The sequence below is a fragment of the Halichoerus grypus genome, chromosome 10, assembly GCF_964656455.1.
Source record: "Halichoerus grypus chromosome 10, mHalGry1.hap1.1, whole genome shotgun sequence".
NCBI lineage: Eukaryota > Metazoa > Chordata > Mammalia > Carnivora > Phocidae > Halichoerus > Halichoerus grypus.
The window spans coordinates 113,751,195-113,778,491 of NC_135721.1; the positions used below are offsets into that span (position 1 = coordinate 113,751,195).

The window sequence follows — 27,297 nt, forward strand, 5'->3', positions numbered from 1 at the left end:
TGCAGTGCTGAGACCAGGGTGTGCTCGCCACACACACACGCGCGCACACGCACACACACGTACGCACACGCACTCACACGCACACACGTACGCGCACGCGTCTGTGCCCCCCCAGGCTGGGCAGCAGGTGGAGCTGGCTTGCTGCCACCTGAGGGCACAGCTGTGGACGAGGGGATGCCCAGAGCCGGTGGGTGTTCACACTTGTGTGTGTGTGTGCCCTCGAGCACGCGTGTGTGCGGGGGAGGGTGGAAAGCGCCTGCATTTGTGTGAACCCGTGTGTGGGCTGCTGTGCTGGTCCTTGTGAGTGTCCCTGAGGGTGGCCGCAGGGCGGTGGGGAGGCACGGGCACGCGCGTGTACACACGGAGGTGGGCGTGCAGGCACACGTGGACCAGGCGTGTGCGTGGCCGGGCGAGCGCGCGTGTACGTGAGGACGGCGAGGAGGGCACCAGAGTGCGTGTGCAGACAGCGGAGGCTGCACGCGCGTCTGCACTCCCGGTCCCCCCCAGGGTCCGGCAGGCCAGGCCGTAAGGGCTCTCAGCTCTGGGGGTGCGTCCTCCTGCACAGGGCTGGGTCCTTACCCCCCCGCCGCAGGCCCTGGGAGAATTACACAGGGAAGGCACACCCCCCCCCAGCCTCTGGCCCCCACCTCGTTCTCTGGGTTCGGAGACCGGACACCGGAGTTCTGGGATCCCCCCCGGGACTGAGATGGCAGCATCAGTGGGACGCCCCGCATGGTGCCAGGCCGTGCGCTTGCTCTGTCATGCGTCCCCACCCATAACTAGGGGAGCCCCGGGCTCCCCACTGTGGCCTTCACTCAGAAGAGCTTTGATAAATCCTGCCTTCCAGAAGGCCCGGGTGCTCTCAGGCCCACACGGGCCGCTGCGGAGGCCTAGCCCGGAGCCATCTGGTGGCCGTGGGAGCAGGACGCTGAGGGACGTCTTCCCCGCTGACGCGTGTCCCTTGCAGGCGCTCCATGAAGTACACACTGTGCAGCGATAACCATGGCGTCAAGCCCCCCACCCCGGAGCAGTACCTGACCCCCCTGCAGCAGAAGGAGGTGTGCATCCGGCACCTGAAGGCCCGGCTGAAGGACACGCAGGACCGGCTGCAGGACCGGTGAGCTGCCGGCCAGGGGACACGCTGCCCTCTCCACACTCAGAGGCCCCAGGGCCCCGGGGCACTTTTGGGAGGAAGGAGTGGCTGAGGGCTTCCCAGCACCCAGCCTGCCCTTTCCCTTCCGGCAAAGGCCCGTAGGACCCCCTTTCTAGAGCCCCCAGCCATCCCCCTCTCCCGGCCGGCCCGCTGGTCCTCCCCACACCCATGGCGGTGCTCTCTCAGTTTGAGCCTGGCGGCCCCTTTGGGCCACTTCTTGTCCCCTGGCTCCTTTCCAGCTGGAGAGCAGGAGCCCAGGGCATTCTTCTTGGCTTACCTTCCCTGCGGGGGGAGAAACAACCCCCCGGCCCCTTTGCTTCCACCCAGGGAGTCACCAGGGGGCTCTTGGCCCACGGGTTCAGGCCCCAGAGGCCTTTCTGCTCATGTACTTACAGACGATGGGACATCATGAGAAACCTTTCTCGAGCTCCTACTCAGCCCAGGGGTCCCCCGGGAGCCCCCGCGATCCCCTCTGAGCTCACTCTCTGGACCTGAGGGCCAATCCTGACCCTCTCGGCTGCTACCTTTCTGGGCCACCGGCTTCATCTTTATGACCGCAGCTTCAGTGCTGCCCCCGACTCTTCGCCATCTCCTCTGGACGGTGTCCGAACAGGCAGCCGACTCTGAGTTGCCCTGGGCACTGGGGGCCAGGGCAGGCCGACACGATCATGGCTTCTTTCCTCTTTGCTCTTTTTGTAAAACTATGCAGCGTGATGCACACGTCACTCACACCCCGTACAGTTCCCCTCTCTCAAGTGTACCACTCAGCGATGTTTCGTATCGGTACCAAATCATGCAACCCTCTGGGACCGGTATCCGGTCCCAGAACATTCTCATCACCCCAGAAAGGAAGGCCATTCCCGGTAGTAGTCATGGCCCAGGCCCCTGGTAACCACTCGTCTTTCTGTCTTTATGGATTCATCTGTTCTGGACACCGCATATAAACGGAAGCATGTAATATGCATGAGCGCAGCTTCCATGGCCAGAGCTTTGCCAAGCAGCCGATGCGGTTTGGCTCTGCTGTGGTTCTGAACTACGGGAAGTTACAGGTGGCATTCTGTGGCCTCCTTCTCTGTTGAGTTGGCATTTCTATTTTTATTTCCCGTCATCTTCTAGGTGATGCCCTGGGTCTGCCTGGGCCCTTGCACTCACGGGCTCAGGAAGCAGACAGCCCGTCTCCCGGCTTCCCTTCTGGGGCTGGCCCAGCGGCTCGGGCAGACCATCTGCCCTGCGTGGTTTGGGCACGCTGCCCTGGCGTGGACGCGCCCCACCTTAAATCCCCGGCCGCTCTCTGCCTGCTAGTCCTGCAGGGACCCGTGGCAGCTCCTTGCCGCACGCGCTCCACGTGTTCACTTTGATACCCGTCTCCTGCGGTAACTTACCTTCTCCATAAAGAAGCTTCTACACCCTGTGCTTTTGTTTGCTGTGTCCCCACTTCCTGAGATGGCCTTGCCCCCATCCTGCTCCCTGGGCAAACTCATCCTTCAAGGCTCAGTTCAACTGTAATGTCCTAGACAGGGTGGGGAAGCCAGAGCTCCCTGGCCTGGGGTCCCCCCGGCTCCAAGGAGAGAGGGGCAGGGCCCAGCCCCACGGAGCATGCCCAATCCCTTCCTCCAAGCAGCTTCTCCCTCCCGGCACTCGGCGTCAGTGTGGCAGGTTTCCCTAGAATGAACCCCAGTAAGGGCCCCCGTGCCCAGTGGTCCATCTGTCATGGCCACTCTGAGCGGCTCTGGTTCCCCACTGCCATCACGGGGCTGTGTCCTGGTAGGCGGGCCAGTCCGCCTCTTCCCAGGTAATGCCATTGCTGACCTGCCGGCCACCGCAGCCCCTCAGCCGGACCCCTCGACTTTCCGCAGAGCACACTTCCTGGCCTCATTTCCTGAACTGACCCTCCCATCTGACTCCGCAGAGCGCACGGTGCTTGATTGGGGATGGTCCCTCTGCTGGGCTTCTCACCCTCAGAGTGACAGTCAGCCCTGCGTGCATTGCGTTTCCGTGAATGTGGGGCACGTGGGCCGCATGGCTGGGGGGGGTGCCGGGGTGGGTGTGCCCCCCCCCCCCCCGCAAGACCTGCTGGCTCAGGAGTGGCTTTCCTTCACCCTCACGGCCTTCACCACATCCTGCCCCGTCTCACGCTGCCTTTTCCGCCAGACTTGATAGGATGTTCTTCTAACTCGCCTCCCTCCGCTGCACCCCGGATTCGTCTGTGACTCGGGGTGCCTGTGTCTGCTTTGCCTGGCGCTGGCCTCTTCTCTCGGAAATGGCCTGTGCCTTCTTGTCCATCTTTTGGGCCCATCCCCTTCACAGTAGATACAAAGCAGAGATGACCAGTGTGGATAAAAGAGAGCCACCTGTGGTCACCGTTTTCCTCTGTCGCACCCACCACGTTTCATCCCCCGCACTGAGGGGAGACATGAGGCCGGCAGCCCCCCCCACATGGTGGCAGTAAGTTCCACAGCAAAGCAGAGCAGCCCACTGCCTCTCCCCCGGGGGCTCCGGCGGGGGACCCCCGAGGACAGTCTGCACCACCGGCTTTCGTAGGGGCAGAGATTTTACGTTTAGTTCTTATTGTCTTTAGGTTAAGATTTTAAAATAGATGTGTTTGGTTTTTATAGCAGTAGGCATTTATTTATACACTGAGCGTCTTTCTTGTCTAATGTCTCCTGTAGGTAATGGATTTAAGTGGGGACGGTCATCTGCATTTCGGCCTCCAGGGCTGAGGATGCAGAGGGGCCTAGACATTTCTTCTCCCCCTACCCTGACCCCGGGGGATGGGGGGAGGAGGCCCCTTGGCCACCCCCTCACCCCCTCTGGAGTGAGAAGGAGGCACTGAGTCAGGGCTTTTGTGTCTGGCTCTGGGCCGGGAGGCACACAGGCCCTCTGTCCTGGGTGACAGCCCTTCCCTGCTTGTCCTTGGTGGTGGTGACAGGCCGGGCAGCGAGCATGTGTGTCTCCTCTGCTCCCAGGGACACCGAGATCGATGACCTGAAGACGCAGCTGTCGCGCATGCAGGAGGACTGGATCGAAGAGGAGTGCCACCGCGTGGAGGCCCAGCTGGCCCTGAAGGAGGCTCGCAAGGAGATCAAGCAGCTCAAGCAGGTCATCGACACAGTCAAGAACAACCTGATTGATAAGGACAAGGGGCTGCAGAAGTACTTCGTGGACATCAACATCCAGAACAAGAAGCTGGAGACGCTGCTACACAGCATGGAAGTGGCCCAGAACGGCACGGCCAAGGAGGACGGTGCCGGGGAGTCGGCCGGCGGGTCCCCTGCCCGCTCCCTCACCCGCAGCTCCACCTACACCAAGCTGAGTGACCCCGCCGTCTGCGGCGACCGCCCCCCCAGCGACCACCCCGGGGCCTCTGCCGAGGACGGGGCTGACAGTGGCTTCGCGGGGCTGACTGAGGACACGCTGAGCCGGACGGACGCGCTGGAGGCCAGCAGCCTGCTGTCGTCGGGGGTGGACTGCGGCCCCGAGGAGGGCTCGCTGCACAGCAGCTTCGGCCTGGGCCCCCGCTTCCCCGCCAGCAACACCTACGAGAAGCTGCTGTGCGGCCTGGAGGCCGGGGTGCAGGCCAGCTGCATGCAGGAGCGCGCCATCCAGACGGACTTCGCACAGTACCAGCCGGACCTGGACGCCATCCTGGAGAAAGTGACCCAGGCCCAGGTGTGCGGGGCAGTCCCTGAATTGGGGGTCGGGGGCCCAGAGCTGGAGCCCCAGCCCCTGGGGCCCAAAGACCCCAACTCCGCCGTGGTGGTGACGGTGGGTGACGAGCTGGAGGCCCCGGAGCCCATCACCCGAGGGCCGAGCGCGCACCGGCCGGGTGCCAACCCCAGCCCCGGCCCGTCGGTGAGCGTGGCGTGCCCGGTGGAAGAGGAGGAGGCAGCGGCCGCCGAGAAGGAGCCCAAGAGCTACTGGAGCCGCCACTACATCGTGGATCTGCTGGCCGTGGTGGTGCCGGCCGTGCCCACGGTGGCCTGGCTCTGCCGCTCGCAGCGGCGCCAGGGCCAGCCGGTTTACAACATCAGCTCGCTGCTGCGGGGCTGCTGCACTGTGGCCCTGCACTCCATCCGCAGGGTCAGCTGCCGCTCGCTGAGCCCGCACGGCCCGGGCGCCGCGGCCCGCAGCTCCCAGCTGTGAGCGCCGCCTGACCACGGATGGTAGGGGTGCCGCGCTGCCTCCCGCTCGTGCCCCGGGGGCCTCATCTTACTTCAGTTTGGGGTTTGGGAGTGGCTTTTTCGGGACTTGAACAGTGTCGGGGGGCTGGGAGTCGGGGTTGGGGGAAGGCACCCTCAAACTGTGACAGAGGACAAGGGAAGAGAGACCAAAGGCAGGGAGGCACGCCGAAGGGACGCACTGCAGAGAGGGGAGGTGGGGAGGTCCCCCCACCCGGCCCTGTCCACCTGGACCTCCGCACGGGGCCGCCCGCCCACCCCCTCCTCCCTCCCCGAAGTCTCCGGTGTGTCGATGTGGGGAGGCGGGGCCTGAGGTGCCCACGGGAGCCCCCCGGCCCCACCCCCGTGTCCCGATCCGGCCCGCCCACGCCTCTCCAGCCGCCCCCTGCCCTCAGTCCAGCCTTCTGGGCCAGTATTAGCTCCTCGCCCAGAGCACAGGCCACCGGCGCAGGACTCGGAGCGGGGTCTGCAACCCCCGGGGCTCCGGCTGCAGTTCCAGCGTCTTCCGGCTGCTCCCCGCTCTGGGATTCGGAAGCCTCGTCGGGCCATAGGCACGGGCCGGAGGAAAGACGGGGCGATGTTGGGCACGAGGCGGCAGAGCGCAGCGTGGCTCTTGTGTCTGTTCGTCCTGGACCTTCCCCAGGCTCCGCTTCCCTGTCGGCGCGTCTGGCTGTGTCAGATCGTTTTCCCGCGAGAGCTGAGCCGGACAGGCTGGTGCTGGGGCTGGAGCGTCTGAGGGCCCCAGAGGAGGAGGCAGGGGGCTGGCAGCCCAGGGGGCCTCCTCCAGCCCTTCTGAGACAAGGTCCTGCAGTCCGGGAGGCGGGGCTGGACTCGGCAATCCTCAGCTGCTTTGAGAATCAGACGACTGCCCCTGGAGCTCACCCCAAGTTTCTCTGGGGGGCCTCGGGCCCAACTTCTGCTTTGCACTATGTTCACTTTGGGGCTTGGCTCTCATGCACCCGAGCATCTCCACTGAGGGGCTGCTTGCGTTCTAGGGGGAGGGCTCCTAGACTTAGACCTGCCTGCCTCTGGAGGGACTCCCAGCAGGACGGATGGCACGATGGGATGCTCAAGCCATGATGTTCGTCCCGGCCAAAGCAGGGTGCCCCGGGTTGTCTCTCAGGCGGGGACGGGGCAGGGCAGGTGGGAGCCCTGCGGCCTCCCTGCTCACAGCCTGAGGCCAGGTGGCCTGGGAGCTTCACTGTCCCCCCTCCTTCTCTGGGACCCCATGTGGTCCCCCAGCAAAGCTGCTGACCTTTTACCACCACTATTATTTGACAAAGTAAACGCACTCCTTCTCCCTTGTGGGGCTTACACCCATCTGGTGGCCCCTCCCACTCTTCAGAGGTTAGGCCCCACATCTGGGGTGGGTTGGTGGGACCCCGTGTCTCACTCATCCCTCTGGCCCCAGGGCCATTCTGGTTCTCTGCCCAGGTTGCTCGCCCACCCCCGCTGCTCCGACAGCCGCTGCCTGACTTAGGGGGCCCGCCTTTCCTCTCTGCGCCCTCCACTCAAGGGGGGGGCACCTGCATGCACTGGGAGTGGGCAGCCAGCTCAGCCATGGGGGCGACAGCCCCCTCTGCCACACGCTTTGTGCGTCCAAGGCTCCCCCCACCGGTTGGGGCCTCAGACAGACCAGCCATCCTTAGTGGAGCTCCCCCACCCCAGCCGAACCAGACCCGAACTCCTGGGGCCTGGCTGGGGCTGCCCCACAGACGCTGGGGTCGTGACACGGGGGGGCAGTGGACAAACCCAGCCGGGCCTGGCCGTGGACCCAGCCTCCTGTGCCGTGTACTCGCGAAGCTGCCTAGTGTCTCCTTAGAAGTAGCCCAAGCTTTGCCGAGAAAATAAATGTATGACTCCATTTGACAACATGAAATCCATGTATTTTTCACACTGGAATTCAGTCGAGCCGCGCAGCCCCTCTGCTCCTGTCTGTCCTGCTATCTGTGGCCTTCCTGTCGTGTCTTGTGTTTCGGTGGACGTGGTCGGCGCCGCAGCCGCTCCGTCCCGCCGGAGGACGCCCCGCTGAAGGGCCGCGCCTGAGGTGAGCGGGGCCGCCGCTCTGGGTTGCGGGGCCCTCGCCCACAGCGTCGAGGGTCTTCTCTCTTGGAGCCTTCAACGGGCTTGTCCTCCTCGGGTCAGCGGAGGCGGTGGCTCTGCGCCAGGTCCCGGGACGGACCCTGCGAGCACGCGGGCCGGCGGCCCGGGCCCTCGTGCGCACGCGCGCGCATGCTCAGTAGCCGCATCTCTGCAAGGGGGGCAGCGCTGCGCGCGCAGCTCCAAGCACCCAGGCACGGCGCCCTGCTGGCTCCCGGCCCTGGCGCCGCGGGCCACGGAGTGTGGGGCAGGAGGGCAAGGCCAGGGCCGGGGGGCCGCCCGCGCAGTGCTCCTCCTCCAAAGCTCCCCCTTTACTTTCTTGCTTAATACCTCCTCCTGCTGGGCCATGGCCTTGCCCTCCTGCCCTCGGCTCCTGGCGCAGAAATCCTCGGGGGGCCTCCCCTGCCCCCCGGCCTCCGGCTGGCGCTGATTCGATCCTAAAGGACATTTCCCCAGGAACCACCTACTGAACCGCTGGTCCCTTGGAGCCCAGCGGCCAGAAGTGGCTTCTGCTTAGTTGGAGGGCCTGGATCTGGGCCTCTCTGCTGCTCCTGCTCCGGGCTCAGGCAGGAATCAGAGCCGGGGCTGCGACTCTGCACCGAGAGCTGGCCTCCAGCGGAGTTTAATCCGAGCATCTCCCAAGGGGATAACTTAGCTTTTCACTGAACAGCCTTCCCAGGCATCCCTAGCACCAGGGTGTCAGACAGCGCTTGGGGAGGGGCAGGCATCCACAAAGTTCTGGGACAAGGGTCTACCGAGGGCCTGAGCCCAGGGAACTCAGGACCTCCTTCTCTGACCTAGGGGGCCAGTACCAAGAAGTCACAGCATACTCTCCCATTGGGCCATCCCCTCGACGGAGAATTCAGGGGATAAGGGAAGATGGAAGGTGGGGAGGGTCTTCATTTTGTCTCCTTTGTCCTGTTCAGACAGAGTTGTACCCACAGCAGACAACTCTGAATTAAAGCATGAGAACACAGCAAGACCCTGGGCCTGTTTTCTTTATATTGTGTTTCCTCTCCACCCCGAGGAGCGAGGCAGGGGGCTCAAACCATCCCTGCCAAGCTGGGAGGCACAGTGAACACACAGGGAAGGGCTGAGGGGAAAGAGATCCTTTCTGAGGTTGCGGGAACCAGAGAGCCGCATGCTGGCTCAGCGCTGCCATGCGCCTGTCCCAGCAGCTGAGAGTCACCCCCCTCCTGGGTCACACAAAGGATCTAGGATCTAGAAGATCCCCACTGCGGGTTAGCCCTGCTGGGGCCTGTAAGCGCACCTCATCCCCTCCGGCACCCCTGACGTGGACCCCCTATCTGCTCTGCAGATGCAGAAGCAGGTTAAGCAGGGGTGCTCCAAAGCCAGTGTCCCTCCTCCAGAGTCCCTCACGGCTCCCCCTCTCCAGTCCCTGCGCCTCCAGTCACCCCTGCAGGCAGCACGTGATGGTGGCCGAGCCAAATCTCTGCTCTCAGAGACCATGTGTCTTAGAAGAAAACCAGGCCTGGCATGTCATGGGACCAAGGTTTCTGGAATTTTCAATTACTTTTGAAGAAGGGCTTGTATTTAAAAGCAAATCTTTATTCAAAAGAAGTGAAGGTTGTAACTACGTACAGTTTGTGACACAGCAAGCAAGGGGAAAAGAAAAAATTCTCACAAAGAACGAGGTCGTGTTCTCTTAAAACGTCAAACTGTTTTTCTGGTAGAGGCAGCAAAAGTCTTGCAAGGGACCCAGCTGCAACTTTAAGAAGTGTTTGGCCGGCTTGCCTACGTGAGCCGCATTTCAACCCATTTCAACCGCACAGAGAGTCACCGCCTGTGGGCCCCAGCGCAGCTCCGAGGCTCCGAGTCTGAGGCTCCGAGGAGGTCTGCGTGCGCCCCCTCAGGACAGCCCCGCCCCAGGCAGCCGGCCTCCCCCCACACCTGTCCTCGGACGACTCTGCCCTTTCCTGCAGGACGGTGGGAGGGTGAGCCGGCTGAACGGCCCTCCTCTGGCTTCAGACATCTGGGATCGAGTGGTCCATGGCGTGGTGGAGCAGGGTCGGGGACAACCTAGATACAGCAACAAGGACAGTCGCCAAAACTGGCAGCAGGTTCTCCTCCCCACTAGCCGGCAAATCCCCAGGGGGCCTTCATTTCCACTTCTAAGGCTTTCAGGGCTCCCACTGGGAGCCACCAGCCACCTGCCCCTGGGAAGGGAGGGCAGGGGAGGGAGGAGGCTGGTGTGGTGGGAGGCGGGGAGGTGAGGGAGAAGGCAGGAGGGGGGCAGCCTTACTTTTTGACCATGTGCTCGTAGATCACGGTGGGGATGACCGTCAAGGTGACAACGTTCCTGGCCATGGCCAGAATCTCTGTGACTTCTTTGTCCTGGAGAGGAGGTGAGTGAGCGGTCACCCTGGGGCCAGGGGCGACTCCGAGGCACCTCTGCAGGGGGGGGGCAGTCAGCACGGCCCCCCGCTAGAGGACCCTGCTGCCATCAGGTGGGGGTCTCGGGCAGAAACCCTGGAGCAGCCTTGCTTGAGCAAGAGCATAAGTCCCCTGACCTGAGGATCTCTGCAGGAAAAGCGGGCACGCCCCTCCCTGCCCTCCCCCTGAAGGCCTGTCTGTGGGAGTCAGTCACCCTCAGGCTCTGGCCCCAAAGCACAGGGAAAATTACCATGCAGTGGGGGCCATCAGGTGCAGCCACCCACCCACTGGGCTCCTGTTGGCCGCCAGCCCAGCAGAGCCCTCATGGGCCCTCTTCGTCTTACACCTTGCTGCCCAGTAAAGAGAGGAAGGTCTGCAGACGCCATTCAGACCAGGGGGAGAACAAGAAAGGACAAGGCTTTACGCAAACTGGGCCAAATAGACCAAACTCGGAGGCATGGCCACACAAGAGCTTCCGGCCCTTACTCAGAGACTAGGGACTGTCCACATATACCTAACCTGCTTATGCACTCGGTTGTTGCGGGACAAGCGGCAAAGACAAGCTAGATGGGCCTAGTGACAGCCACAGGGTGGAAATGGATCCGCTTTCAGGAGACAACCCATCTCACAAAGCACAGCTATGTGGGGCCATTCAGGAAAGGGAGAGCCCCTGTCCTCAGAGGCTCGAAGCACCACGGTTTGCCAGGATAACGGACAAGTTCATCACGATGCCCTGAGCCTTCGGGGAGGAAGAGAGACTCTGCAGCACATTGTAGCACGACTGCTCTCTGGAAGAGTTAAGATCAAAGAACTGGAATGCTTTGAAAGGAGTGGATTTGCTAGATCCAGAGAGAGACAGCGACTCAGAATCCGTACTGGCGGAGTCAACTGTTTAGGGATAAAGGGCTCCCTTTGGATGGTCATGCCTGAGCCCTGGGTGGGGGGAGAAATGCAGGGGTAGGGATCTTAGACACCCGCCAGGAAGAACTTCCTGATCACAATGCTCATGAGCCCCCAGAGCAAGCCTCCAACGAAGGTGGGGAGACTGCTGAGCACGGGCAGCAGCTATGGGGCAGGAATGGCTTGGTGATGGCCCTCAATAGGGGTGGAGAAGTGGCTTCGAAGCCTGTGCCGGCAGCGGAACGAGATGCCACTGCCCAGGCTGTGTCGGTCAGGGGAGCCCTGCTCTCGGTCCTGGCGGCAGCGAGTCAGGCTCAAACCACTTTCACCTGTTCAGGGACCAAAAGCCACATGACTCATCATCCCTGGTCCCTGAAGGCGCCCACCCCTCGGTCAGGGTCCACTAGACCCTGGACCCCTTGTTCTTTCTTGCTTTAAAAAATAAAACTCGGGCGCCTGGGTGGCTCAGTTCGTTAAGCGACTGCCTTTGGCTCAGGTCATGATCCTGGAGTCCCGGGATCGAGTCCCACATCGGGCTCCCTGCTCAGCAGGGAGTCTGCTTCTCCCTCTGACCCTCCCCCCTCTCATGCTCTCTGTCTCTATCTCATTCTCTCTCTCAAATAAATAAATAAAATCTTTAAAAAAATAAAAAATAAATAAATAAATAAAAAATAAATAAAACTCACCCCACACACACACCCTCAAAAGATGAACAGAGGTCAGAAGTATGTTTCTGAGCAGCAATGTTCTCAAATATTCCACTACGGACTGTGAGCCCGCATGCAGACAGAAGCGCCGCGCGGAGGAAGGAGGCGTCCACACAGTCAGCTGCCCCTCCCCCGGCACCCTGTCCTGCCGCCTGCCCTCACCCCCTCCTCGCCTCTCATCTGGCCTCCACGCGTTGGTGACAGTAGCTCATATTTACTGAGCACTTACCACGGGCCTGGCACTGTGCTCAGAGCTCTACCTACCTCATCTCAGTGAGCCCCCACAGCAACTGGAGGATGAGGGACCTGAGGCTCGGATGGGGACAGCAGCTGGCCTGCAGACATGAACCTTCCGTCCACCCAGCAAGCTCTCAGCCACTGCAGCCCCCGGGCCAGGGCACAGCCGCTGGCCTACCTTCAGCCCGATGACGTTCTGCCCGTTCACCTCGCACATGGTGTGGTTGGTGAGGAGCCCGTTGCGGGCCGCAGAACTCCCTTTGACCACAGAGATGACCTTCCCCTTCTTGATGACAAAGCCGATGTGGCCCATGCTGTCCTTGTGCATGGTGATGGTCCGCTGGAAGGGCCTGGCGGAGAGAGACAGTGAGCTGGGCCTGGGACGTGGCTGGGGCCAGACAGGGAGGCTCTGGGGGCCCGGCTACCCACCTGTCCCGAGCGACCATGACAATCTTCTCGGCCGATGCCCTCTTCAGCACCCGGTGGGCTCTGTCCGTGCTCCACCCGGCACAGTCACGCCCGTCAATCTGCAGGATCTGATCCCCAAAGCGCAGCCCCACGAGAGACGCAGGGCTGTTGGCCTTCACCAGCTGCACGAAGAGCCCCTGGAGGAGGACCCACCATCAGCTCCGCAGCCCACTCTGAGCCCAGGTCCCTCCTGTGGCTGTGCTCCTGATCATCTAGGAGCTACAGCTCTGTGTGGGCAGGACAGCGGTTACCCCATTTCCCTGGGGAGGAAACACTCCAGGCCACATAGCCAGGGAGCAGCTGAGTCAGGCTTTCAACCCTGGCTGGAGGCTGCACCCCCAGCCCCCAGACTGCCTGGCTTCTTACAATGGCATTGGCGCCCCTGGCTTCCACTGTCTACAGACAGCTGCCTGGAAGCCAGATCCCTCTGATGGAGGGCAGGGGGGAAGGGAGGCTCTGAGTAGTTGGAGCCCAGGAAGGGTAGGTGGATGGTCCCTATTGCTGGAACCCAGCACCAGCCCTGAGGCCCTGGGGGAGGGAGATTGAGAGGAAGAGCCTGGGCTTGAGATTGGGTAGGCCTTGGCTCACCTGCCTGCTCTGCACCTTCCTTACTGTGGACAGGGCCCGCACTGCCCCCTCCCAGGCTGGTGGGAGATGTGTGTGGGAAATGCCCCCTACTCTCCTGCCCAGCCCCCAGCCCTACCTGGTCAATGGCCTTTAGCCGCAGCCCAGTCTTGCCATGCTCATCCTTGCACAGGTGGATCTCACGCACCCCGGGCTTGATCTCCGCACGCCGTGTGCCAAGGCTGCTCCCAGACAGTGGTGCCACCAGCTGGCCCAGCGAGGAGCCAGAGCCCACCGTCTGCATACAGACACCAGGGTGGGGTCAGCTGGCCCCTGGGGCCTCGTAAGGATGAGGAAAGAAGGATGCAGTGGTCCCTGGGCCCTATCCCATCTGCAGACCATACTCTTCTCTGCAGGGGCTGCTAGGGGACATGGCTCCATGAAGCCACTGGGGGGCATCAAAGTCTACGTCTCTGAAAAACAGCTAGGAATACGAGGAGAGACAAGAGAGTATGGGTATACAGAAAAGGGACCCTCATTTTGCAAGGCACGTTGGTATCAGGAGAAGACCCCTTTGAAATCCAACTAAAAAATAAAATTTTGCAGCAAATAGGGAGCAATTGGGGGGAAAAGGACTTGATTTGATTTTTGTCTTGAAAAGAATGTAAGCAAAAAGTATAAAAATGAATGCTTTCCCCCTAAAGCCCAGAACAAGTTAGGATGTCACTCTCACCACTACTATTAAATATGGTACTGGAATAACTAGCCAGAGCAATAAGGCAAGAAAAGAAAATAAAAGGCATACAGATTGGAAAAGAAATATTTGCTGATGATATGATGATCTACTAGGAAATTCCCAGGAATCTACCAATAAACTCCTAAAACTAATAAGTGAGTTCAGCAAAGTCACAGGATACAAGATCAACACACAAAAATCAACTGTACTTTTTATACACGAACAGCATGCACATGGAAACTGAAATTAAAAGTACACTACCAACTATAATCACTCAAAAATAAGAAATAGGAGTAGAGCTAACAAAACATATGTAGGAATTATACACTGAAAACAAAAACAAAAAATGACTGATAAAAAGATATCAAAGGAGATCTAAATAAATGGAAAGGGGGGCGCCTGGGTGGCTCAGTCGTTAAGCGTCTGCCTTTGGCTCAGGTCGTGATCCCAGGGTCCTGGGATCGAGCCCCGCATCGGGCTCCCTTCTCGGCAGGAAGCCTGCTTCTCCCTCTCCCCCTGCTTGTGTTCCCTCTCTTGCTGTGTCTCTCTCTCTGTCAAATAAATAAATAAAATCTTTTTTTAAAAAAAATAGAAAGGTATTTTCTATTCATGGATTAGAAGAACATAGTAAAGCTGTCAATTGTCCCCAAATTGATATAAAGATTTAATGCAATTTCTATCAAAATCTTTACAAGATGTTTTGTAGATATAGGCAAGGTTAATCTAAACTCTATATGAAAAGACAAAGGAAGTAGAATAGCTAAACCTATTTTGACAAAAAGAATAAAGCAGGAAGAATCACTCCACCAAATGTCAAGACTTATTATTTAGCTACAGTTTGGTAACAGTGGAGAGACAGACACATGGATCAATGAAATAGGACAAAGACTTGAAAAATAGCCTCACACAAGTAGGGCCAACTGCTTTTTAACAGAGGTGCCAGAGCAGTTCGATGGGCAAGAAATAGTCTTTTCAACAAAGGGGATAGGAGCAGTTAGTTGAACATCCATAGACAAAAATATGAACCTTGACCTAAGCTTCATACCTTATACAAAAATTAACTCAAATTTCATCATAAATTTAAATGTAAAACATGGGGCGCCTGGGTGGCTCAGTCAGTTAAGCATCTGACTCTTGGTTTCGGCTCGTGTCATGATCTTAGGGTCCTGGGATCAAGCCCCACAATGGGCTCTGTGCTCACGGCTGGAAATTATCTCCCTCTCCCTAGGCTCCTCCGCCTGCCTGCTCGCGCGCACACTCTCTCTCTCTCTCTCTCAAATAAATAAATAAATACAATCTTTTTTAAAAATGTAAAACATAGGTTTTAGATAAAAATAAGGGAGAAAATCTTCAGGATTTCAGGCTTGGTGTAAATGTCTTCAGACAGGCCAGCAAAGCCTGATTCACAAAAAAAAAAAAAAAAGAAAAAAGAAAAAGAAAAAAGATCCACAAATTGGAACCTCATCAAAATTAAAAACTTTTGCTCTGCCAGAGATCCTTTTAATAAGTTGAAAAAAGAAGCTACACTTGGGAGAAAATTTTTACAAAGACCTGACAAAGGACTCTAGAATAAAGAACTCTCAAAACTTGACTTAAAAAAAACAAACTATCCATTGAGAAAATGAACAAAACATATGAAGAGCATTTTACTGAAAAGAATTTACAGCTGGTAAATAGCACATGACAAGACGCTGAACATCACTAGCCAGTGGGGAAATGCAAACTGAGACCGTGAAGAGACATCATTACACACTTATCATGACAGCTAACATTAGTGAGAAGCTGGCGAGGATGGGAAGAAACTGGAGCAGCACGTTTTGCCGGCAGGAAAATAAAATGGTAGAGCCACTCTTAAAATAGTTTGGCAGTATCTTTTAAAAATTTAAACATGCATTTATCATACAACCTAGCAACTGCACTCCTGGACATTTATCCCAGAGAAATGAAAACTTATGTCCGTACAAAAAACTGTACACAAATATCCATAATAACTTAGTTTGTAATAGCCCCAAACTGGAAACAACGAAAACGACCCTCAGTGGGTTGAACAAATCTCGGTACATCCATACCATGGAATACCACACAACAGGATGAACTTGGGGAGGGGGTGGGAGGTGGGGGTCACGGGATGGGGATTAAGCATACACTTGTTGCGATGAGCCCCAGGTGATGTATAGAATTGCCGAATCACTATATTGTACTGAACTGATATAACACTGTAGGTTAACTATAGTGGAATTAAAATAAAATGAAATAAAAACAAACAAATAAATAAATAAAATGGGACGAGCTATTAATAGAGTGAACAACCTAGAAAAATTTCAAGGGCATTACACTGAGTTGAAAAAGCCAATCTGAAAACACTATATGATTCCACATAGATAACATTCTGAAACAAAATTATCGAGGCAGAAAACAGACTAGTGGAGGCCAGGGGGTTCGGGAAGGTCAGGGGGAGAGGGTGGGCATGATCGCGAAGGGCCAGCCTGAGGGAGACCTCTGTGGTGACGAACTCATCTGTGCCTTGGTTACACTGGTACCTACGTGGGTCCATCTATACAGGTGACAAAGTGACACAGAACTACAGACACTCACTGGACCAAGGCAAAATGCTTGCTTTCCTTACCCTACAGTTATGCAGCCCCCCCCACAGAACCACTGGGAAAACTGGGTGGAGGGTACAAACTTCTGCACCCTTCTCTGTACTATCTTTGGGACCTCCCAGCAATCTATGATCATTTAAAAATAAAAAGCTAAACATAAATTTTTTTAATTATAAAAATGAATTCATCTGTCATATTTTTATCAATGTTAAGGTGAAATGCACTCATGTCCTCACTATTGGAACAAAGAGGAATTCAGTCAAGGGCTTACAAGTGAGGTACACACCACATGACTTCCTTGGCTTCTTGTTTGTATTTCACAGCATGACTATGGGGGGGGGGGGCAATGTGGAGCAGCACCCCAGAGCCCCAGGCGTCCCCATCCTGGTCAACTTTCTCCTGTGAGACCCTCATTTGCCAGTAGCTAAGGCAGTTCTCATCCTCACCCCCCTCACTTCATAAGACCCCGCAGCCTCAGCAAGACCTGCAGCTGGGCCCTGCCACCAATTTTCACCCATGTGGGGACAGGATTGCAGACAAGCCCACTGACCAATGGCCCACGGGGATGCTGGAGCCCACTGGCAGGGGGTTTGAGTGGGGACTGGTCTCTAAATGAACATATTTTGAGGACGGAACATTTCTGTGTCATGATTTCCCCTGCTCCCCAAAACCATGGAAAACAGGAATCAAGCAAGCATTGCCGCTTCATCTGGGGACCAGAGCTGGGTGATAAGCTGCTCCGCGTCTCGGCTCTGCCATCCATGCAAAGCTCTCAAGGCACAGGCAGCTCCTTCATTAGAAGCCTCCAGGCTCAAGATGTCCATCGACAGATGAATGGATAAAGAAGATGTGGTATATATATATATATATATATATATATATATATATATACACACACACACACACACACACATATATACACACAATGGAATATTATGCAGCCATCAAAAGGAATGAGATCTTGCCATTTGCAATGATGTGGATGGAACTGGAGGGTATTATGCTGAGCAAAATAAGTCAATCAGACCTCACTGATATGAGGAATTCCTAATCTCAGGAAACAAACTGAAGGTTGCTGGAGTGGTGGGGGGTGGGAGGGATGGGGTGGCTGGGTGATAGACATTGGGGAGGGTGTGTGCTATGGTAAGCGCTGTGAATTGTGCAAGACTGTTGAATCACAGACCTGTACCTCTGAAACAAATAATACATTATATGTTAAAAAAAAAAAAAAAGAAGAAGAAGATAGGAGGAGGGGAAGAATGAAGGGGGGGAAACCGGATGGGGAGACGAACCATGAGAGACTATGGACTCTGAGAAACAAACTGAGGGTTCTAGAGGGGAGGGGGGTGGGGGGATGGGTTAGCCTGGTGATGGGTATTAAGGAGGGCACGTAGTGCATGGAGCAATACGCAAACAATGAATCATGGAACACTACATCAAAAACTAATGATGTAATGTATGGTGATTAACATAACATAATAAAAAAATAAAATAAAATAAAATAGTCAAAAAAAAAGAAGCCTCCAGGCTCAGGCTGGGTTTAATGCCCTCCCTTCTCATCCAGCAGCCTGAAGCCAGAGGTCAAAGGTCAGGCAATGGTCCTCCAGTGTCCAAGTCTGCAGGAAACCCCACAGCACTTTTAACAATGGCTCAGAATGAAAAGTGCCATGAAGAAACAGAGCCCAGGCATGCCGGGGAAGAGGAGATTCCAGTCTGCTCGAATGGCAAGACCAAGAGGGAGGGAGAGTTGGCACTTTCTGTGCCCACAGTAGGCAAGAGACAAATACCTACACTAGCACCTTCTGGAATCTGAAGCAGGTTCTGCTGGACTTCTTGGCTGGAGAGGGAAAGACCCATATAATTTTCCAATTCTGCCAGGCTTGGGTACAAAACTGACGGGAAGGGAACGGAAGGAAGAGGAAAGGTGTTACTCAGGGGCGTGAACTTGGCCACACCTGCCTGGCTCCCGTGGCCACTCATCTGTATTAAGAAACAGGGCCTGGGGATGTTGTTTATCCCCGAGAATGCACGGGAACACTCGCTGGTGATGTGGGTTCTCTCCTCAGAAGGGCTGAGGGGCAGGGGTCTCCCCAGGAGCGGCCTGGGACACAGGGGCTGCGGGAGGCAGGCATCTGACCCCAGGGCAGCTCCCAGGAAACTGCAGGGAAGGAGGGAAGAGTGAGCCTGAGGTCAATTTAGCTGCCACAGGACCTGAATCAAGACTGCCACCAACAACTCAAGGGGCCACCACAAACATCTTGGACTCCTCACTCAGCCACAGAAGGGAGCCCCAAATCAGGGGAGTTAATGCTCTCACTAAGCCACAGTTTCCTCGGGGTCCCCGTCAAAGGGTTCTGGTGGGGATAAAATGTTCAGGAAGCCCACAGCACAGGGGCAGGCAAGAGGCTGTGCTGGAAGTGGCCACAAGAGGTCACTGTCAGTCAGGAGCACCCCACCCTGTCGACTGGCTCACTCACCTGAAGACTGGGAGACTGGCAGGGCAGGCATTCTGGGTGCAGCTCTGGCCTGGGCCTGGGAGAGGTGAGGAGCACTGGTCAGCTGTGGCCAGGACCCCCAGAACCCTTGGAGCCTGGGGCTCCCTGGGGATCAGGGCATTAGTTATGCTGGCGGGCCTAAGGTGGGGTATCCATGAACCTTGGAGGTGTGTAAAGGTGGCCTCTGCACACGTCCGTGTTTCTGGGGAAGGTTCTCCCCGTAGCCTGCAACCCACCAAACGTCATGACCCGCTTACTACCTGAGGCAGCCAGAACATTGAGGCCCACCTCCCAATGAAATTCTCAGTCAAGAAGTCCCAAATTCTCAAAACCCACCGGAACCACAGATGAATGGAAGGAAAAAGGGGCGTCTGGGGATGAGCAGGCCAAAGGCCATGCCCATGGGGTTTACTCTGGAAGCCTGTCTACAGTGGAGGCTACCTGAACTGGGATAGAGGAAGTGCTAGGACGCACAAGGAGGCCTGTCTGCTGTTTGGGCTTTTCCATTCCTGCTGTAACTCCACTGCCTTAACCTCTGGACACCTGTCCACTAGCAGGTCCTGCAGTGGTGACCTGCATGCCCAGGGACCCACCACCCAGCACCTTCCAAGACAAGCCTCCCTACTTACCCTGGGGCAATCACAAAGGCCCCTCGAGGTGGCCTAGGCTAACACATGCCTAGTGGCTTACCTGAATGGCTTGGTCCAACTTCAGGTCCTCCAGAGATGGGTACAGGGTGGACATGGCTGCTCCTTGGAACACCCTACAGGCACAGAGGGTGAGAAGGGGTGAGGGGTGAGAGGAAGCATGGATGTCTACCTCCCGTTCATGTGTGCCACTCAGGACTCTCAGGATGAGAAAGAAATCAGGAAGGTATCATCCCCATTTTGGAGATGGGGGAGTGGAGTTTGAACCCAAGTCTGTTTTATTCCCAAGCCCATGATCTCCACCCTTGCAAAATTCTACCCCATCTGTTCAACTGACTCTGGGCTTTAGACCCCAGACCCCAGGGACCACCCAGGACATGCTGGCCAGGAAGAGCAGGACTAGGGATCAAGTCCTTCCCTGCCATGTTTCAAAGGTCAGACAGACTTATAAGGTCTGGTCACTCAAGACCCAAACTCAATCCAGCAGGTTCATAGTGAGTACCTGCTGCATACCTGGCCTTTGTTAGGGGTGCATACAGCATCATCCCCCAACTACACAGAATTCGGTCCAGTGTTAAGTAGGTGGGGTCTTAATTACAACAGAAAGGCAGCAGGGCATTTAGAATCTCTCCCCTACCCCTCACACCCCTGTTCACCTCTGCGTATTTGAGCTCCTACTGTATACCACCCATTTCCAGCCTTGATCTTAGCCTAGGCTTCCACTCTTCTCCTTGTAAAGTTCTGATCTTATTAAATGCAGTGTCTTAGGTTTTGCATTTAGGCCACTAGTTTGAATGTATGAAGTACTCTGCAAGGTCAAATTAAACCTTGTTTGCATCTGGCCTGTGAGCCACCAGTTCCAATCTCTGGAGGAATCAGAAGTCTGTGTGGGCCACTTTAGGGAATGTGGGCTAGATACTGAGAGCAGTGGGGAGCCACCAGGGGGCTCTAAGCAGGGGTAAGACATCCCAGGCTCAGGCAGAAGGGCCTACTGCCTGCCATCTGGAGAACAAAAGAGGAGGCAAGAACCATTGGAGGATTTTGTGGCGATGGAGGAGATGATGGCGATCTGCCACAGCATGGGGGTTACGGGTGGGATGTGAGAGAGAAGGGATTTGATGGCAAGTTAGAAGGAATGGTGTGTATGGGGGGGGGGGTGAAGGCAGCAGGTGCAGAGGAAGGAGAAGGAGCAATGATGGATGAAGATGACCTTGGCACCTGTGGGTCACTCAGGGGAGATGCCCAGAGGATCTGGACCTGGGCAGGGCTGGAGTCCCATCACCCCTGGCGCAGCCCATTCAGTTCCCTGTGACCACTCCAGACACCCCTTTATTGTGTACACCTGCTCTGATAGCCTCCCACCTTCCTAGGAAGGAAACAAGGACCAGAGGTCCCAAATGTATTTCATTCACCTCTCAGTCTTGTTTCTCATTTTTTCAAATTTGAATTAGTGTCAACATTTTAAAGTCTGGGAATAAAAAAATTCTTCTCTTCTAATTTTTATTTTAAAAAGTCAAAATATTTGGCAATGCAAGAGCAGGAGTCATGCACAGCGACACCCAGTCCAGGCTGAGCTGCAGCCAGCCTCTTAGATGAAGCCGCCTGTGCTTTCTTGGTTCCCAAAGTACCCGGCCAGCAATTTACATCCCCTGCTTGGCCCTGGAGGCAGGCAGCTCCAGATCCTTGCCCTAGTCTGGTCTTTGCGGCAGGAATGATCATCTCAAGAGGACAGAGATTGTCCCATGGGGGAGAGGAAGACTGGCTCTGACCTCCTGTAGACCATATGGGGGAATAAACCCCTTTGCCTGTGGCCTCCCTCACTGTGCACACACTCTGGGAGATTTTTCTCTTGGGACAGTCCTCAGCAGGTACCATTCGCCAAGAGCAAGCCCTGTTACCAGGATCACGCATGAAGAGCTTATGTGAAAACGAGAGGCCACCCCTGCCCTGCTTTTTCTACCACTGAAGCAGCACAGCAGTTGTATTTTTAGTGGCTGCCCTCTGGGAGAGCAGAACCAGAAATCCACTTCCTAGAAATCACTCACAGGCCAGGACCACACACTTCCTCTGTATCTGGGACCTTCACCACCTCCACCTTCGGTGAGTCCCAACTCAGTTTCGGGCTCTGGGCAGAATGAGGAAGCAGGTATTCCCCTGCCTTTTAACAGTTACGATCTAGTGGGGAATGGCTCCCAGCCAGCAAATAGGCTGTGCCTCATTCAATCACCTGTCTAACCACTCATAGCATTTGAGTATCTACTGTGCACCAGGGACCCTGGACCTATTTTAGTCATCCTGGGCCATCTGCTTGGCACACCACCCTTCCCTGCGTGGTGCTCTTTGGAAGGTTTAGCTCAAAAGCTATTTCTTGGGTTGCCTTTTTCAGGCCGTAGGACCCCCTGCTAGTTGGTTGGGTCTTCTTATGTTCCTAACCCTGACTTGTGCTCTCTACTGTCAAGCTATTTACCATATTATATGATTGACATCTGGGTATTTTCTCATACTGGACCCCACCTCACAAGGGCAGGCAGGGGCTGTGTCCCGTTGACCACACACTACACCTCCCCACCACAACAACGGCAAACATGCACAGTGGCAAAAATTGTTATTTGAATAAAACAGTAGTTTTCCAAGAACAGACTGGAAATTTCTGCGGGCATTTTTGGGTGTCACAAGACTGAGGGGACATTACTAACATTTAGGAAGCAGGAAACAGAGACCTGTACTTCTTGGAACACGCAGAACGTTCATCACAACAAACTGTCCTCCCAAAACTTCACGTGGGCATAAAGCCTGCTTGTAACCTGTTTCATATACAAATACAGTACTTCCTGGTTTTAATATGCAATATGTTATCCAAACATGCATATACCAGGTTAATCAAGGGAGGTTATACTTTGTTTTGTTCACCATTTTGGAAAATCAGTATCAATCCTTCTCACCACAGGTGAGTCACCAGAACACGCCCATCTGTGCCTGCACCGTGGCTGTCGTACTAATTCCACACCTGTACACAAATACTTAGCCTTTGATTCGAGACGTCAAATACAAACTGTGGCAAAATTCAGTTGAATACCGTCTTCTCTTAAATCCAAACTTACTCAGTTTGAGTTAGGTACAAACACGATCTGGGTGTAATCCTGTTTCAGCTTTTGCAAAGTGAAGGGCATATTCTTCTACTATAAATTACTTTCATTGCCCGCGTTCCGCCTGTATAATAACGACAGGGCATCATGCTGGTTCACCACCCGGAACCACCGTTCGCGACGAACCCGCCTCCTCCCACAGCCTCAGTTTTCTCGCTTTGCGCAACCAGGCAGAAAGTCCACAAATGCGGGGGCCGGGGAAAGCCCCACGGGCCGTAGAGCCTGTTCTTCACCCCCAGGACTCAGTTTCCCTTTCTGTCGCACCGCTCAAAAATCGCCAACCACTCCCACTCCGACACACCCTTCGCTCGGAACCCTGCCGGAAGTGACGTCTCCCGGTTGCTCTGGGCTACAGCACCTGCGCAGAGTCCCCTCCAGGCCGCTAGGGCGCGCTGCGGCGTCTAAAACGCATGCGTCCCACCCACCCAGGCCTGCGCGCTGCTACGGATGGCTCCCAGGTTGCCGCGCGGCAGCAGGGTGAAACATGGCGGCCTCCTCGTCGGGCGGGTTGGTAGCAGGCTGGATTGCTAGTTTCTCCGGGTGCCCATGGCTGGCGCCGCCACCCACAAAAAGAAGTCAGGTAAAGCAGCAGAGTAAGGGATGGGGAGGCTCGATCGGGCCCCTTGTCCCCTCTTTACTGGACTGGAGGCCGCGCGGAACAAATCGAGCTTTAAAGGGGCGAGTATCCCCCCACGCCCCTGACCCTACAGGACCATTTACGGCTTCCAGAGGAGGGAGGGTGCGGGTGATCCGCTCCCTGCGGCCTGATAAGATTCTGTTTCTAAGGCAGCTGTGGGAGGGGAGGAGGGTATAGACACGCCTGCGCTCCCCGCTGCCTGTTGCTGGAATAGAAGCCCCCTCGCCCGGTAAGGCTTCCGAAGCGCTTTCAGTTCCTACCCATTGTGACATCACTGACCCTCCCACTAGGTTTTTGTTTTTGTTTTTTTTTTGCCTGGCCCCGACTTCTGACTAGGTGCTTAGCTGCAAGTGCCCCGCCCCCACTCTACGCAGATTCACTCTGGGATCCCACCCGAGAGTAGCTTGAGTGATTGAGCCCCGCTACCCAGAGTAGGGGTTTTGTGCCTGGCCAGGCAGATCACTTCCCAAAGCAGAATTGGACCCACTGCTCCTTATGAGGGATTCAGGCAGTTTGGCTTACGGAGTGCAGGACAAAAGGCTACGGCGACCAGGAAAGCCTTCTGTAAGAAGGAAGGAAGGAAGAGAGTGGGTGTGGAATGTGCTACTATAGGGAGGCCCAGACCCAAGAGTCCAGCTGCCTTCCAGATCTTTACTACCTCCCGGGTTATTCAAACTGAACTCCTTTTTTCCTAGCATTGCTGTCCCTCTACAGCTGCCCTACCAAGTCCACCCCCTGGTCTGAGCCAGAAATCTGGGAGTTAACCTCAGCTCCTGCTCTTGAAGCCCTACCCAGCTCTTGCCCTCAGGATAAATCTCTAAACTTGAGCTTGGCATTCAGCTCTCCATGACCTGACTCCTGGCACCATCTGCCGTCACAGCTTCTCACTTTTCCACACTCACCCTACATGTCATTCATTCCAGACTGCCTGCTCACACTAGAACTCACACTCCTAGTTCATGCCTCCTTCAGGTGCCTGTCCCTCTGTCTTGAATGACATTCACGCCTTCTCCCTCCCCCTCGTTCATCTGGTGAACTCCTGTTCCCCCAATTCTTAGCTTTCCCCCAAATCCCCACACCCACACACACTCACAGAATTAGGCAGACCTCCCTTCTCTAGACCCCAGAACCTCATATTCACCTATTCATCCTTCATTCCGCTAATGTTTATTACGCACTTCTTGTGAGGAAGGTCTTCTGCATTCCCTAGGATTGAATTTCCTCTGTGTTTTTATTTGCCTGTTTCCCTCCCCGGTGCTGAGCCCAGTGTCTGGCACAGGGCAGGAATCCAGTTACTCTTAAAGGAATGGGAAAGCAAGACACAGAGGGAAGAGAAAGCCCCCAAAAAGTCCTTTGAAGAGAAACTCTGGGCCTAGAAAGGGAGAAAAAAACCACTGCCCTAATGTGGTAGATTAAAAGGCTGCTTCCTACAATCTGACAATGAAACAGTTCCCACAGCGCAGTGCTGGCTTCCTGCAATTAATTGGCTCCTGTGAAAGGAAAATAACCCATCTCTCTCAAAGGAATTTTCCTTTCCCCTGCACTTTACAGAATTTCCATCTCTGAACCTCTGTATTTTTTTATAAAAGCAGTAACACCACCCACAGCAATCCAGCAGTCAGGTCCTTGGAGATCAGCAGGGCTGAAAGGGGTCATCAGCTCCCATCTTTGGGTTTTGGAATGAGAACACGCCTTTGGAACACCTTGTTCCAAAGAGCTGAAACTATGGGACTCCTACTTGTTCCTGTGGACAACTCATCCATCCTTCAGAAGACAGTGTGTGCGGGAGGGAAACGTGGGTTAGAGTGTCAGAGGAATAGCTCCTTGAAGGCCAGATTAGCCCAGGGATGTGATGTGGTGAGTTAGAAAGGAAGAGGCTGTTGCTAGGCCACCAGCATATACCCCCTTCTCTTCAAGGCTTTACTGCCTGCTGGAGAAAAGCTGTGAACTTCTTTGGGGAATGCAGATGCTCCCGAATGCCGGCCCCTGAGAGGCAAAGCAGGAACAAGACGTGGTAGGCAGGCAGGACTGGGTTCAGACTGCTGCCTCTAATTTGTGAGAGCAAGCATGGACAAGTCCCTTTTGAGTGTCATCTCTTCCTTTGTGATATGGATAACAGTACTTGCATCACAGAGTTATCATGAAGATTTAAAGATCCTTAAAAAGAAGATATGTATGGAGCTCACTTAGCACAGTACCTAGCACTTAAAGGGCATGCAGTCATCGTTAGCTGTTCATTCAGGACATTTACTGAGCGCCTAAGCCCCTGTGCTGTTCTAGGTACTGAGGCAGTGAGCAAGAGGAAAGTCTGTCCTTGAGGGTGTCTTTCTAGCTGGTTAGAGAAGTGTGTTTGCTGTGTTAGGTGATGGGAAGTCATCGGGAGAAAGATAAAGCAGGATGGAGGGTAGAGTGTCAAGAGGTCCAGAAGGGCCTCACTGCGGGTCAGGAGTGACGAGTGGCTTGTGTAAAAGCCTAAAGGGGTAGGGAAGAGCACATGAGGGCATGGCCACCGCGGCGGCCCTGAGGTGGGGGTGCCTCTTGTTTAGAGACCATCTGGCCGATGAGACTGGAGTCTTGTTCAGAGGGGGAGCAGTGGTGAGGAGGTGGAGGAGGATGTGAGCGGGCCAGGTCCCCAGGGGTCCATGGCCAGCATTTGGCATTTACTCTGCCGAGATGGGAGCCACTGGAGAACATTGAGCAGCAGAGTGACATGGTCCAACTTACATTTTAACAGCCCCTCTTTGGCTAACATTGGGAGAACAGACCAGAGGGTCAAGGGTGGACACAGGGAGCCCCAGGGAGCAGTGATGGTGATGGTAGTGTGAGAATTGCTACTAGTTTGGAAATCGAAAATGTAAAACAGAGAAAAACTCTTTAAAAACAAAAACAATTGTTTTCGTTAGTTCGGGCCACCCTACGTAAGTAGCCAGTGCAGCGTCCTCCCCCGCAGAGCAGCCTCGCCTGAAGCTCCATTTTCTGCGGTGTGCAGGGCACAGACTGTCCCCCTTGGTTCCATTAGCTCAGTCAGTGCTCCCAGCTGTGTGGGGATGTTTCCAGTGTCCACACGAGGAAACCGGTTCTGAGAGAGGTCAAGTTGCCGGCCGCGTTCCCCGGCAGATTTTTCCTCGCCTACTTAGGGTAGTGGGTGGAAACCGCTGCAGGCAGAGACGTAACAGAAACTGAGGCGTATACTCTCCGTTCCCTGTGGAAATCCACTCTGCTTGGCCTTCCAAAGGTCCCCTTCAAGGAGCAGGGTGTGGGCCGCATCTCCTGAGCGCTGCCACAGGAGGTTACAAGGAGCCTGCGGCCCCTATGACGTCTGGATAAAGATCCCTCAGCCCTCAAACCTGACCCAGGGCAGGGGTCAGAGGAGACCCCCGTTCACACTATGCCCCCAGAGGGAGGCACCTTGAAAGAAAACTGCCTGGGAGGCCCCAGAAGGGTCAGGACTGGCCAGACGGCAAAAGACCAAGCCTCACTAACCTCATTCTGGGTAATATGGGCCCCGGCTCTTACCTGCCGGCCAGGTGCTGCCGAGCGTCCTCTGCCAGTCACCGCCAAGAGAGTCTGGAAGCAGGTGGCCCTTGTCCCAGCCAGGTTCCTGCTCTGGGAAGGGTGGTGCCTGCTCCCCTGTCAGCTGACTCACCCGGATGGACCTAGGTAAATGCCCTGTGAGTGTATAAACAAAGCAAGTCACCGGGCCCAGAGGAGGGCTTGGGCCTTAGTCAAGATGTGGAGGTGGGGTTAGGGGCTCGCAGCCGCTGGTGAGAGGGGTAGGAACCAAGATTTCTTGACTTGAGGATTTAGATTGGACATCCAGTCCTGCTGAACATGAGGACAGTTTGAGGGGCATCCAGGGCCTTAAAAAATGGCCATAACTGGGGCACCTGGGTGGCTCAGTCGGTTAAGCGTCTGCCTTCGGCTCAGGTCATGGTCCCAGGGTCCTGGGATCGAGCCCCGCATCGGGCTCCCTGCTCGGCGGGAAGCCTGCTTCTCCCTCTCCCGCTCCCCCTGCTTGTGTTCCCTCTCTCGCTGTCAAATAAATAAATAAAATCTTAAAAAAAAAATGGCTATAACTTGTGACCTAGCATTTCCCTTCTAGTAATTTACTATGGTAAACAAGTAGACATTGAAGTCCCAGAGCCCATAATAGGGAAATCTAGAAATCCCCAGTGCCCATCTCTGGGGTCTGGCTAAACAAATCCGTATTTGTGGAAGATCACAAAGCTATTAATGTCATTTAAGGAAAAATCACGAGGAAAGCTTCCCGAGATGTTGGCAAGATACTGAAAAATCAGGGCACCTGGGTGGCTCAGTCGTTAAGCGTCTGCC

General features: G+C 55.5%; 2 protein-coding genes across 12 annotated transcripts in view; one reads left to right on the top strand and one right to left on the bottom strand.

The window, feature by feature from the left end:
- The window catches only part of SNPH (syntaphilin), a 34,979-nt gene extending 27,769 nt beyond the window's left edge, over nucleotides 1-7,210 (top strand). For all 7 annotated transcript variants that reach the window (XM_078057076.1, XM_036121749.2, XM_036121752.2 and 4 more), the window contains 2 exons: nucleotides 968-1,117; nucleotides 4,120-7,210. In XM_078057076.1, coding sequence (XP_077913202.1) covers nucleotides 968-1,117; nucleotides 4,120-5,296 — 1,327 coding nt within the window. In that variant the 3' untranslated portion in view covers nucleotides 5,297-7,210. The remainder of the gene's footprint in view (nucleotides 1-967; nucleotides 1,118-4,119) is intronic.
- A 1,769-nt stretch (nucleotides 7,211-8,979) lies between these two features.
- SDCBP2 (syndecan binding protein 2) lies at nucleotides 8,980-26,607 on the bottom strand. 5 transcript variants are annotated; one of them, XM_078057079.1, is made up of 9 exons: nucleotides 26,482-26,607; nucleotides 19,226-19,298; nucleotides 18,518-18,572; nucleotides 17,832-17,932; nucleotides 12,841-12,999; nucleotides 12,099-12,274; nucleotides 11,878-12,019; nucleotides 9,695-9,786; nucleotides 8,980-9,471 (listed from the first exon to the last, which is right to left on the bottom strand). In XM_078057079.1, exons 2-9 carry the CDS (start codon nucleotides 19,277-19,279, stop codon nucleotides 9,417-9,419), a joined length of 834 nt encoding a protein of 277 aa, XP_077913205.1. In that variant the 5' UTR covers nucleotides 19,280-19,298; nucleotides 26,482-26,607; the 3' UTR covers nucleotides 8,980-9,416. The 5 variants fall into 5 exon arrangements, with proteins under 5 accessions (XP_077913205.1, XP_077913204.1, XP_035977650.2 ...); XM_078057078.1 differs by having other exon boundaries at nucleotides 11,848-12,019; XM_036121757.2 differs by having other exon boundaries at nucleotides 9,695-9,843; nucleotides 11,848-12,019.
- Between the last annotated feature and the right edge of the window lie 690 nt (nucleotides 26,608-27,297).

What these genes read in the sequence shown, in the direction of transcription:
- SDCBP2 (XM_036121757.2), bottom strand. Translation starts at nt 19,279, where the DNA reads ATGTCCACCCTGTACCCATCTCTGGAGGACCTGAAGTTGGACCAAGCC. An exon ending in AGTTGGACCAAGCCATTCAG is followed by an intron (nt 18,573 to 19,225) that starts GTAAGCCACTAG and finishes CACCTCTCCCAG; the next exon opens with GCCCAGGCCAGAGCTGCACC. An exon ending in AGATTCCAGAAGGTGCTAGT is followed by an intron (nt 13,000 to 17,831) that starts GTAGGTATTTGT and finishes GTCTGTATGCAG; the next exon opens with ACGGTGGGCTCTGGCTCCTC.